We start from the raw sequence: 12830 nt of genomic DNA, 5'->3' as shown, positions 1-12830 counted from the left end.
CTGGCCTCGAACTCACAGAGATCCGCCTGCCTCTGCCTCCCGAGTGCTGGGATTAAAGGCGTGCGCCACCACCGCCCGGCCTAAATAAATAAATTTTAAAAAAAAGAATTGTTCAATATCTTTAGTCAATCAGGGAAATGCAAATCAAAATGACTCTGAAATACCTGTCAGAATGGCTAAGATCAAAAACACTGATGACAGCTTATGCTAAGGAGGATGTGGAGTAAGGATAACATTCCTCCATTGCTGGTGGGAGTGCAAACTTGTACAACCACTTTGGAAATCAGTATGGTGGTATCTCGGAAAATTGGGAATCAATCTACCTCAAGACTCAACATTACCACTCTTGGGAATATACCCAAAGGATGTATTTTCATACCACAAGGATATTTGCTCAACCATGTTCATAGTAGCATTATTTATAATAGCCAGAACCTGTAAATAACCTAGATGCCCCCTCAATTGAAGAATGAATAATGAAAATGTGGTATATTTACACAATGAAATATTGAAATAAATGGTAAAAGAAAATCTTGAAATTTGCAGGCAGATAGATGAAACTAGAGAAAACCATCCTGAGTGAGGTAGCTGAGAGACAGAAAGACAAATATGACATGTGCTCACTCATAAGTGGATATTAGAAATAAAGAAAATTGTAACCAGGCTATAGTCCACAACCCCTGAGAAGCTAGGTAGCAAGGAGGATCCTAAGAGAGATATGCATGAATGCCCCAGGAAAGGCAAATAAGAATTCCTGAATGTGGAGCATGGGAGGAAGGGAGGGGGAATGAAGGGGAGGGGAGGAGAACATGAGGGAATAGGATGACTGAGCTGGTGGAGAAACAGGAAGAGGGGGTCATATGGAGAAACCTGGTGCTAGGAAATATCCAGGAATCCACAAGGATGACTCCAAGCAATAATGGAGAGGGTGCCTGAACTGGCCTTCCTCTGTAATCAGATTGATGACTACCTTATAGAACCTTCATCTGAAGATGCAGAGATCCACAGCTAAGCACTGGACCAAACTCCTAGAATCCAGTCAAAGAAAGGAAGGACGGGTTATATGAGCAATGTGGGGGAAACCCACAGAGACAGCTGACCCGAGCTAGTGGGAGCTTGCTGGCTCTGGACTGACAGCTGGGGAACCCACCTAGGACCAAACTAGGCCCCCTGAATGTGAGAGACAGTTGTGTGGCAGGTCTTTTAGTGATATCTAAAGGGCCTGTACAAGCTTACACTCCCACCAGCAGTGCAGAAGTGTTCCCTTTACCCCATATCCTCTCCAGCATTAATTGTCACCACTGTTTTTGATCTTGGCCATTCCTAGAGGTGTAAGATGAAATCTCAGAGTTGTTTTGATTTGCATTTTGGTGCCGGGTTTTTATTAATCAGACCAACTAGAACTTGTGCAGCAGACTCTGTACTTTATAGTTGGGGTCAGGGAGGGACAGAGCTACAAATGACAACAGACTTCTCAAAAAGAACATTCAACATGAAAAATCAGTTGTACATGTGGAATATTCAAGGTGAAAAGGCGGTCTTCAGGTAGATATGTACATGCAGGGGACAAGGAACAGAGGACATGAAGAATTCAGAGAGTTACTAAGGAGTCAGCTCAGGGTTGGGACACCTACCTTGCATATGTCTGTGCAAGGTCTTGCCTTTGATCTCTGCAGCACCACACACACACGCATGCACACACGAAAAAGCAGAATTCACTCCCAAAGCACTTCCTGAGGCATTCTTAAGAAATTTCATAAAGCCAATAACTAACTGAAGGTACTTCAGCCAAATAATTGACTATTGTTCCTATTCAAGAACCAATACTATACATTCGAGAACCAATACTGTACATCTATGTATTGTAGTTGGGCTGAAATATTGATCACTATTGTTGGCTAGCTGTTACTTTGCTTTCTTCCAAGGACCTACGAGACAGATTTGACATTAAGCCAGGTGATGCTCGTCTATTTATAAATGGCCTTCTTATTGACGTGGATGTTTATGATCCTTTTAGGTAAGTGTTACATTTTAAATCTAAATTATGATTTGTATAAAGATAAATGATGTGTTTCCTGAACACAGCATTTGTCAAAATGAAAAAGCAAATGACTTAAATATAACACATATTTTGACACAGAATTGTACACATTTATGGTTAAAATGTGGTATTTTGATATGTACATATAATGATTAGCATTTCTGTCACCTCAAGCATAATTTATTCATATTCAGAACATTAAACTCCTCGTCTCTTTGTGTTTTGAAATATACAGTAAGTTGTTGTCCACTGTAGTCCCGCATTCTGCTGTACACGTTTTCCTTAACGTTTCTTGGTACCTGCTCTCCCTCCTCTCTGCCCCTTTCTCTTACATGCAGTGTTTTTAGTTCTTCTAAAATGTAGTCATGCATGTTGTCCTCAAATTCAGACCTGGAGAGATCTTGGTGATCGGGTGACTGGTAAACTTACTGTGTCCTTATCTAGACTGCCTTTCATTTAGCACAGGGTCAATGTTTAACAGGGGTGTTCTTCCAGATTGCACTGAACAGATAGAATGTTGGGCACCATCAGTTTCTTGAGGCAAACAGAATTAGTAACCAAAAGTAATCTGAGGTAGAATTAGGAAGTCCTTCACTACAGTGGCCACTCACCTGTAAGTTAAAGTCATGGGTCAGACAAAAGGGTAGTAGACGGGATTTCTGTTATTCTTACCAGAGAAGCATAAAACTATTCTTAAAAGTTGATGCCTGGAACTTATAAATTTATGTAGCACATTAATTCAGTCATTCAATTTTAAATCAAAGAGTGTGCTATTATTTAACTGAAATTTAAAAATTTGTAAAATGTTTCAGATGCATTTTATTAACAGCATAGGAAAATACAGATCTTTTTCTAGGCCACCCACCTACCCACTCCGTGTGTGTGTGTGTGTGTGTGTGTGTGTGTGTGTGTGTGTGTGTGTGTGTGAAAAAGAGAAGGAGAGAGAGAAAGAGAGAGACCATTTGGACTGTCTGTCTTAGAATTTTATTGTAAATATGACTTTTCTCTATAATACTTAAAGTCTTGGACCTAATAGCATAAAATATATAAACTAAATGCTATAGAAATATAGAAAGATGCAGGCCTTGATCTGTAAACTTAGGAGGGACAAAAGTTGTATCTGTGCCCAGGACAGTGAACATGGTTAAAGAAGACAGGGAGGTGGCATATAGATTTCAGAGTGTTTTCTAGGACAGTGTCTGGGAAAGCTCCAGAGTAGAAACATTTAGAAATACTGGAGGTTCTTCAGGAATTCTGAATACTGACTCTTCCCCGGTAATTAGTGACCTACGTATGTCATAATTCTCTTAGCGGTGTGATTACAGGTTGTAGCTACCATGGTTCACTTAAAGGTGATGCAGAAATTGTGTGGAGAAATGAGAACTTTTAAGGTCAATACAGGATGCACAATAAAGTCAGTATAAAGGAGTATTTGAATAAGAACAGGAAGGGGAGAGAGGAGAAAACGGAGAAAGGAAAATGCCCAGTTACAGAGACATGGAAGGGAGAGACTACTATCAACTTCACAATTTTCTCTTTGAGTGGAAAATGAGGAATTACTATGACCCAATAGTTTTATCTTCCTTTGTTCCTTTTTGTAGAACTTTTTCTTTTTTAAATATATTTTTAAGTGAAAGAGAATTTCATCCCTTTTCCTCCTCACTTTCCTCCTCCAACCTCACCCCTGTAGCTCCCTCCCCTGACTCTCATAACTCCCTCCTCAAGTCAATGACTGCTTATCTTTTATCATTATTGTTTTATATATTTATGTGTGTTTATGTGTGTGCAAATATGCAAATACATCATGCTCAGTTTGTTTTGGTTGTTTGTGTGTGTGTGTGGTTTCAGGACTGATCAACCTTCATTGGCTGATGGAGAGAAGCTAATTAATCTTCTCTCAGTTGTAATTTGTTTCCCACAGATCTTTGTCTGTAGATGAAACCCTGTAAAGTTTTACCTCTTACTCCTTAAAATGCCCATTGGTATTCCTATGCACTGGTCTTGTTTATACAGACATTTCTGGGAGAGACTGTTTCACAGCACACTTCCCTATGTACTGACTCTTAAAGTCTTTCTGCCCACACTTTCAAGATGTTCCATGATCCACAGATGCAGGAGCTGCGATGTAGACGTATCCTTTGGTGCTGCGCTCCCATTATCCTTTGATCTCTGCACTGTGTCCAGTGTGGTTTTCTGCTGTTCTCCATCTCTTCTGGGATGAGCGGCTCACAAGAGCTGCATCTGGGTAACACTATGCAATTGCTTCCCTCCATTGTCACCATGGAGGCTAAGACCACAGGAAAGAGGCTCTCAGGTCGGATTCAGCCAGAGTCATGTGGGTGGTATATCCTGAGCACATGTAGTGTCTTCAGCAGTAGGGCCCGCCCTCCGGCTCTGAGAGGCAACCAAGGCTACCTCAGTAAACTCTGTTGTTCTTGACAGTCACTTGGACTACCTGACTAATTGTTTAAAAGGAGCTTTCTCATGCTTGGTACTGGAGTTTTTGTTAGTCTATGGCTTTGGGGGAGATTTTGTATATCTTAATGGTTATCTGATTTAATTTTGTTCAGCTCTACAAACACTGTATACCTACAAGCGTGAAGTCTCTGGAGCCACAAAGCGTCAAAGCACTGCACTCTGTGGCTTTACAATGATACTGTGTTGTAATTAGTGTCTCAGCACTAACTATTCACTAGACTTCAAATTCTCCGCAGGCAACTTATTTTAGCTTGTTTATCAACCACTGAACCTTCTGCAAATAATAGCTCTTACAACATGGAACTCAAATATTTGTTGAACTTAAATTTAACATTAAATTTCAAAATGTTGAAATTAAATTTAAAATATTCAAATGATTGGAATAAATCTAAATATTTATTAATTAATATTTAAATAATTAGGAAGACTTGTCTTCCACACTCATGCATATACATATACATCTATACACATGAACATGTATATACCACAAATGAAAACAAAATTGTCAAACTTTAGATTTCTTAAAAATTTTGACAAATTAAATTGTTTCTTCTTTGTACGTGAAGCATTTTAGATATTCTCAAATCAGAAGGAAAGCTGATGAGCGGCCTTAAAAACCTTGGCCTCAGTGAGGAAGACATGAGCAAATTCTTAAAATTAAATTCACCCGTTTGGAAGCACGACTATGTCTTAGATATTCGGCATTCTTCAATAGTGGTAAGTGCTCGTGTTATTTCTTGTGCTAAAACCTTTGAAGTTTTTAAGCATTGAAATTTTTAGCATAAAACCAATCTATGTTCTTCTGGGTTATTGGTCAGTTTGATGTACTTAGTTGTGTGGTTCACAGATGTGGCATCTGAGTCTTTGTTGTTACCTCTCAACCTCAGTGACCCTTCGTCAGGTCTGTTCTTCACCATGTTTCATTCCTTCTGTGTCTCTTCTCTTCTGGCTTTGCTTTCTTGCCCTTGCATAGATCTTTACTTTTGTGGCCTGTCTCTAGCTTTGAAATTACACTGCGCCACTTTCCCTGTGGCTCAGAGTGAAAGTTGAATAATTGACCCGAGATCACCACTTGTTAACATAGGTTCATATATAAATAACCCTCTGGTTTTCTTAATGAAGGAGGCGGTTGCGGGGAGGAGGCAGAAATCCTTAATAAATAAATAAATTGGAAAAAAAATAAAGAAAAAAAAATAAAAACTACCATAGAACAAAAAAAAAAAGAAAAAGAAAAAGTAATGTTGTCAATGTTTTTAGAAATCTGTTAAGATTATTATAGTTCTCCCATAATGATATGATGTAGTGCATGGGTTTCCATATGTGAAAATAAGTTTCACTTGTGGAGCAGTCCTACTTGATCACAGCCTATAGTTACTGGATGACTGCGTCTGTTTCCGTCTTCTCTATTTAAGATTATGTTGTTTACTTTCTACATATTTGTGATGTTTCTGAAATTTTCTTGCTAATTTTAAGTTCAGTTCATTGTGAAATTGCATGGATGTATCATTTCAGAATTGTAAATTTACTAAGACTTCTTTTTTACATGTGATATCATATATCTGTCCTATAGAACACCTCAGGTATACTTGTAAGAATGTATATCCTGGCGTGTTGGGTTAAAGATTCTTTTTGGTGGCTTATTGTGTTGTTCAAGCCTTACTACTTTGCTGTTCTCTCTAGCTGTTGTAACTACCATCGAAGGTGACACAATTGTTTCTCCGTCTATATTGTCTGTTGTGTTAACTTAGAAGTCTTCTAAACCATGAAGAAAGGATAAACTGCTCCAGCCTCAGCAGGCATCCATACCTACACACACCTCCCCCACCATCACACACCAGCCAATACACGTAACTAAAAATAAAGTTTAAAAATCTATGTATGTCTTCACCTCCAATTTAATACAGTAAAAAAAAATCCTATATTTTAAAGTGACATAACTAATAATGTAGCTTTAACTGGTTTCTGGGTTCTTTTCTAGTGGATTAACAACTTAGAAACTGATGGTTTGTACAGTACATGGCCTGCAAGTGTGTGGGAATTTCTAAAACCAGTATTACATGGAACAGTTCCGTCCATAAGGCGTAATTTTCATAATTTGGTGAGTTTGGGATTTTACTTGTTATATCCATTATTGATTTCCTTGCAGTTGACTGTAGGCATGTCAGGTGTAAGGAAGTGCTTCCCTGGGACAGCAGTTTGGAGGGTCATCTGAGCTGGTGGACAGAAGCCAGGATTCTTTAACCATTTCATACCTGGATAGAATGAGTTGTAGTCACTTTCTCTCCCTACCCAGTCTCATTATTATTCAGCTCTCATGTAGTTTTATAATAATATTTGTATATTATCTCAAAGAAATTAACTTGGTGCTAAATTTAAAGTTTAGCAGTCAGGAAAAATAGATAAATACATTTTTCATAAATGTTCATTGGTTCATTATTGCAATTCTAAGTATTCAAACAAACTTTTGGAATTTTGAAGTGTGTAGAGAAACACCTAAGACTATGCAGTGTTTTATGTGTTTGGTTTTTTGCCTAGGAAGTCTACTTTATTTTCTGTAAGACTTGTCAGGAAACAGGCATATTCGTGCCAATGAAGATGTGAACTGAGATCTTTTAGTTTGTAGAAGGTGTACACATTATATTGTGGGTGCAGCAAGAGGACCTTTAGTCTTTCTAAGATTCGATGTAATATTATATTTGATATGTAACTATGATAAATCTTCTAAATCGTGAAATTCTTATTATTCAAGGTAGAAATTTTTGAAATCTTAACATTTAAATTTCATGCTTTAAATTAAAGAAATTAGAGTACATTTAAATTTCACAGACATTTTAAAGTATTATAATAATTATTATGTTCATTATTCTAGGTTCTGTTTATTGATCCTGCTCAAGAATACACCTTGGATTTTATAAGTTTGGCAGAATTTTTTTATTATAATGAAATTCCTCTTAGGTAATTGTAAATTGATATTATTTAAGTAAATCTCATACTGCTTATGCTGTGTGCAGAGGCAGTGGATGTGGCCCTTAGATGAGCACTCTCGCACTGGGAACAGGGCTTGGTTATGAAGTATGTGATGCCTGTATGATAGAGTCTGTTGATGGAAGCTGAACAGTTCTCATCCGCTGCCCCCCTGGGGGAAAAACACGATCACTCTGGATATCTAGTCGTGCCTCTAGAGGGCGATTAACATTGGCAGGACTATAATAGCTGTGAGGTTTGGGTGAACAGGCATTATAATCAACCTTTTCAAATATTCCCCTTTCTGTATCTAATATATTTCCCCATGTAAAGGTTACAGTATAATATTTTAAGTGGTAATCTGTTGTTAGCCAAGAGATAGTTGTAACATTACGTATTGATCCACTTTTTCCAGGATTGGTTTTGTGTTCATTCTTAACACGGAAAATGAAGTTGATGGAACAGTAGATGCTGGGGTCGCTCTCTGGCGAGCTTTCAACTACATTGAAGAAAGGCATGGCACATCAGAAGCATTCACCTCCATGATCCACGTGAGCTCATGCCCAAACGCTTTCCTGAGTATCTTCCTGTGCCACTGTATTTAGTATTATATAGTTTGAAATATATGAAAATGTTTCTGGAAGTTAGTACAGATCAATTTGATTCTGCAACAGTGAGATTGTCCCATTGTCCCAATTGTATAAGCTGGCAACTGAGCCTCTACCTGAGTATATCAATTTACGTAGGTTAATCTAACCCTGTAAGAAATTTAAATTGTATATGCCTGAATTTAGAGAAAACTTAACAGAAATGGTTTTTGGGGATTCCTGAGCTATGCTTGAATAAAATCATTATGCGATAATTAAAGACACTCTAAAGCAGCGATTCTCAACCTTCCTAACACTGTGACCTTTAATGCAGTTCCTCATTAGGACCCAGGCATACAATTATTATTTTTTTTGCTACTTCAGAACTGAAATTTTGCTAATGCAAACATAATACATTAACATATAATGCATGTAACATAATTTACATGTCTGATATGCAGGGCATCTGATATGTGACACCTAAATGAGTCACAACACACAGGTTGAGAACCACTGCTCTGAATGGTCACATGTATAATATACACTTCCTCAACAGTTTCAAAGGATGAGATCTCTGAGTGACAGCAAGCTGCCTGAAAGATAATTCTGAGTCTGTAAAGATGCTACAAATAGAAGACAGAAATTGACAACCACCCGACTAAGGGGCAATGGCAAATGAGCATGTCTTGTGTATAGAGTTGTGAATCACTTAGTACGGTGTGTAGACTGCTCGCGTGTTTAGTATGAACTATAGATTGCTCACGTGTTTAGTACAGTGTGTAGACTGCTCACGTGTTTAGTATGGACTGTAGACTGTTCACGTGTTTAGTATGGACTGGAGACTGCTCATCTTTAGTATGGACTGGAGACTGCTCACGTGTCTAGCCTTGATCCTATGCTGCTTTGTACTGAATTTAGTGTTGTCTAAGACTTTGTAGTAGCACACTGATCATCATGGAAAATAATTAAAGTGAAAGTGACTATTAAATATCCCATTAGGGAAAGTTTTCTCTGAAAGATAGTGCTATGTAATGTGTGTTAATAATACACCCTATCTTAATTTTTATTGGTTGTTATAAGGTTTTATGAGAGACTTGGTGAAATTCACTTGCACTTTGACTAATATCCATCTATATTTTTCTACAAGGATTCATGTTGATTTAAAAACTGAAACAAAATTTATACTGAGTCTGGAAATAAATTGTTAAAAAAAGTCTCAAATTGTTATAAAACCTTGTTTAAAAATCCATATCATTAAAACATCACTGAGAAGGATACAAGATTAACTCAAAAATTCAGTAGCTCTCCTTTTTACACAGATGATAAATGGGCTGGGAAAGAAATCAGAGAAACATCACCCTTCACAATAGCTAAAAGTATCATTAAATATCTTGGAGTAACTCTAACCAAATAAGTGGAAGACTTGTATGACAAGAACTTTAAATCTTTGAAGAAAGAAATTGAAGAAGACACCAGAAAGTGGAAAGATCTTTCTTGCTTTGGGGTAGGTAGAATTAACAAAGTAAGAATGGCAATCGTACCAAAATCAATCTACAGATTCAAAGCAATGCCCAGCAAAATTCTTCACAAACCTGGAAAGAATGGTACTCAACTTCATATGGAAATGCAAAAACCCAGGATAGCCAAAACAATCCTGTACAATAAAAGAACTTCTGGAGGAATCACATCACTGACTTCAGACTCTACTACAGAGTTACAATACTGAAAACAGCCTGGTATTGGCATAAAACCAGACAGAAAGATCAATGGAACCGAATCAAAGATCCAGATATTAATCCACACACCTTCGAACACCTGATTTTGACAAAGAAGCAAAAAAATATCAAATGGAATAAAGAAAGCATCTTTAACAAATGGTGCTGGCATAACTGGATATCAACATGTAGAAGAATGAAAATAGATTCATATCTCTCACCATGAACAAAACTCAAGTCCAAATGGATCAAATATCTCAATATAAAGCCAGCCACACTGGACCTCATAGAAGAGAAAGTGGGAAGTACACTTGAACGTATTGGCACAGAAGACCACTTCCTAAATTTAACCCCAGTAGCATAGACAACTGAGAGAAACAATAAATGGGACCTCCTGAAACTGAAAAGCTTCTGTAAAACAAAGGACACGGTCAACAAGACAAAACTACAGCCTACAGAATGGGAAAAGATCTTCACCAATCCCACATCAGACAGAGGTCTGATCTCCAAAATATATAAAGAACTCAAGAAATTGGACATCAAAATAACAAATAATTCAGTAAAAATGGGGTACAAATCTAAACAGCGTTCAACAGATGAATCTAAAATGGCTGAAAGACACTTAAGGAAATACTCAACATCCTTAGCCATCAGAGAAATGCAAATCAAAACAACTCTGAGATTCCATCTTACACCCCTAAGAATGGCCAAGTCCAAAACCACTGATGACAATTTATGCTGGAGAGGATGTGGGGAAAAAGGAACACTCCTCCATTGCTGGTGGGAATGCAAACTGGTACAGCCCCTTTGGATATCAGTATGGCAGTTTCTCAGAAAATTAGGAAACAACCTTCCTCAAGACCCAGCAATACTACTATTGGGTATATACCCAAAGGATGCTCAATAATACCTCAAGGACATGTGTTCAACTGTGTTCATAGCAGCATTGTTTGTCATAGCCAGAACCTGGAAACAACCTAAATGCCACTCGACTAAAGAATAGATAAGGAAAATGTGGTACATATACACAATTGAGTACTACACAGCAGAATAAAAAAACAATGACACCTTGAAATTTGTAGGCAAATGGATAGATCTGGAAAACATCATATTGAGTAAGGTAATCCAGACCCAGAAAGACAAATACCATATGTACTCACTCATAAGTAGCTTTTAGATGTAAAACAAAGAAAAACCAGGCTACATTTCACAGTCTGAGATAACCTAGACAACAAAGAGGACCCTAAGAGAGACATATATAGTTCTCATCTACATGGGAAGTTGGAAAAGACAAGATCTCCTGAGTAAATTGGGAGCATGGTGAGCATGGGGACCATGGGAAAGGGTAGAAGAGGAGGGGAGAGGAAGGATGCAGAGTGGAGAAAAATATAAAGCTTAATAAAAAGAATAAAAATAAATAAAACATTGCTGAGAAAGTAAGGACCTTACCAATACTGGACCTATTATATAATCATTTTATATTAGAAATTAATGTGTCTATCATAGTTTATGTCCATCACTTGCATTTGAATGTTTACCATAACTCATATACTCAGAATAATGCTCTAATTTTATAAAACTACATTACACTTAAAACCAAGGCTTTCATGCCTAGAACTGCATCTGAACCATCAAACAGGATCAGAAACCTTTTAACTATATTTTTATTATTTAAAATAATTTAAATATATTTTAATCATATTCTTCCCCCTCCCCAAGTCCTTCCAGATCCTCTCCCCCTCCTACCCACACAACTTTAAGTTCTTCCCCCATAAACTCAATAACAGCATCTTACTAAGGAGACATGAGAGCTGGAGAGATGGCTGAGTTCATATCCCAATACCCACAAAGAAGCTATATTTGTCAGTGCCCTCTGTAACCTCATTGCTTGTAGTGGGACTATGGCAAGAAGACCCCAGGGGCTCACTGATTGCCAGCCTAGACAAGATTCAGTGTGAAGAGCAAAAGGGAGACATTTCAAGTTTGTCTCTGACCTCCGCATGTGCACACTCCAGCAAGCCCACCCACAGAGGTACATACTTGCACATACATGTCTACACCACACACCCTTTTTAAAGGGGGAGATGAGTAAAACAGAGGTGAGCAGGTATGCATCTAACACTTGAGAGCAGTAAAGATAAGCGAGTATCTAGTCATAAGGTGTGCACAGGTGCGCATCTAACACTTGAGAGCAGTAAAGATAAGCGAGTATCTAGTCATAAGGTGTGCACAGGTGTGCATCTAACACTTGAGAGCAGTAAAAGATAAGCGAGTATCTAGTCATAAGGTGTTTACTGAAGACCAATCACAAGTGAAAATGAAGCAGTTCTAAAATATTTAAAATATTTTGCAAATACATTTTAATAAAACTATTATAGTGTAATTTGATTGAACTACAATGTTTTCACTTTTAAATTTATACACTATTTTAAATATTTAGGAAAATATAATGTGTGATGTAAGTGATCTGTTTACCTGTATATAATGTGCAGATAGAGTATCCTTAGAATTAAGCCACAGGCAATTGTAGCTAATGGAGTACTTGCCTACTGTACATGGAGCCCCAGGCTTGACCCCTAGCTGCAGAAACGAGATCCGATACATGCCTGTGTCACAGCACTAGGGAGGAAGAGGGCATCAGTTCTAGGTCATCTTTGGCCATGTGGTGAACTTGAGGCCAGCCTGGGGTACCTGTCACCCTGCTTCAAATCAACAGACTGAAAGAATTTACAAAACATGTTCTCTATTTTGCAAATACAGTTATATTCTTAGAGAAAGAAAACTTATTGCTGTAAAAAATAAATATGTCTCTGCTTCCACAGATGTTCCAGAAAGTGAAGGGTCATCGTGTGCTCGCTGTGGATGACGTGAAGAGTGTTCTCCAAAATAAATGCCCTAATGCCGACATTTTGGATATTTTGGGAACCCATTCCAAATACGACAGAAGAAGAGCGGTAAGACTGGACGCTGTGTGAAGGGCAGTGCCAGGCACAGGGCAGCGCCGCAGGACCTCTGGAAGAGCAGCTAGTGCTCCTAACTGCTGAG

General features: G+C 37.9%; 1 protein-coding gene across 2 annotated transcripts in view; it reads left to right on the top strand.

Annotated features, from left to right (window-relative positions):
- Uggt2 (UDP-glucose glycoprotein glucosyltransferase 2) overlaps window positions 1-12830 on the top strand; it is a 111939-nt gene that overhangs the window by 30155 nt on the left and 68954 nt on the right. For both annotated transcript variants that reach the window (XM_075949167.1, XM_075949168.1), the window contains exons 11-16: window positions 1926-2017; window positions 5086-5236; window positions 6498-6617; window positions 7389-7474; window positions 7899-8034; window positions 12608-12739. In XM_075949167.1, coding sequence (XP_075805282.1) covers window positions 1926-2017; window positions 5086-5236; window positions 6498-6617; window positions 7389-7474; window positions 7899-8034; window positions 12608-12739 — 717 coding nt within the window. The remainder of the gene's footprint in view (window positions 1-1925; window positions 2018-5085; window positions 5237-6497; window positions 6618-7388; window positions 7475-7898; window positions 8035-12607; window positions 12740-12830) is intronic.

This window comes from Microtus pennsylvanicus, chromosome 15 (assembly GCF_037038515.1).
Source record: "Microtus pennsylvanicus isolate mMicPen1 chromosome 15, mMicPen1.hap1, whole genome shotgun sequence".
Lineage (NCBI taxonomy): Eukaryota > Metazoa > Chordata > Mammalia > Rodentia > Cricetidae > Microtus > Microtus pennsylvanicus.
This window is presented reverse-complemented; position numbering and strand designations above follow the sequence as displayed.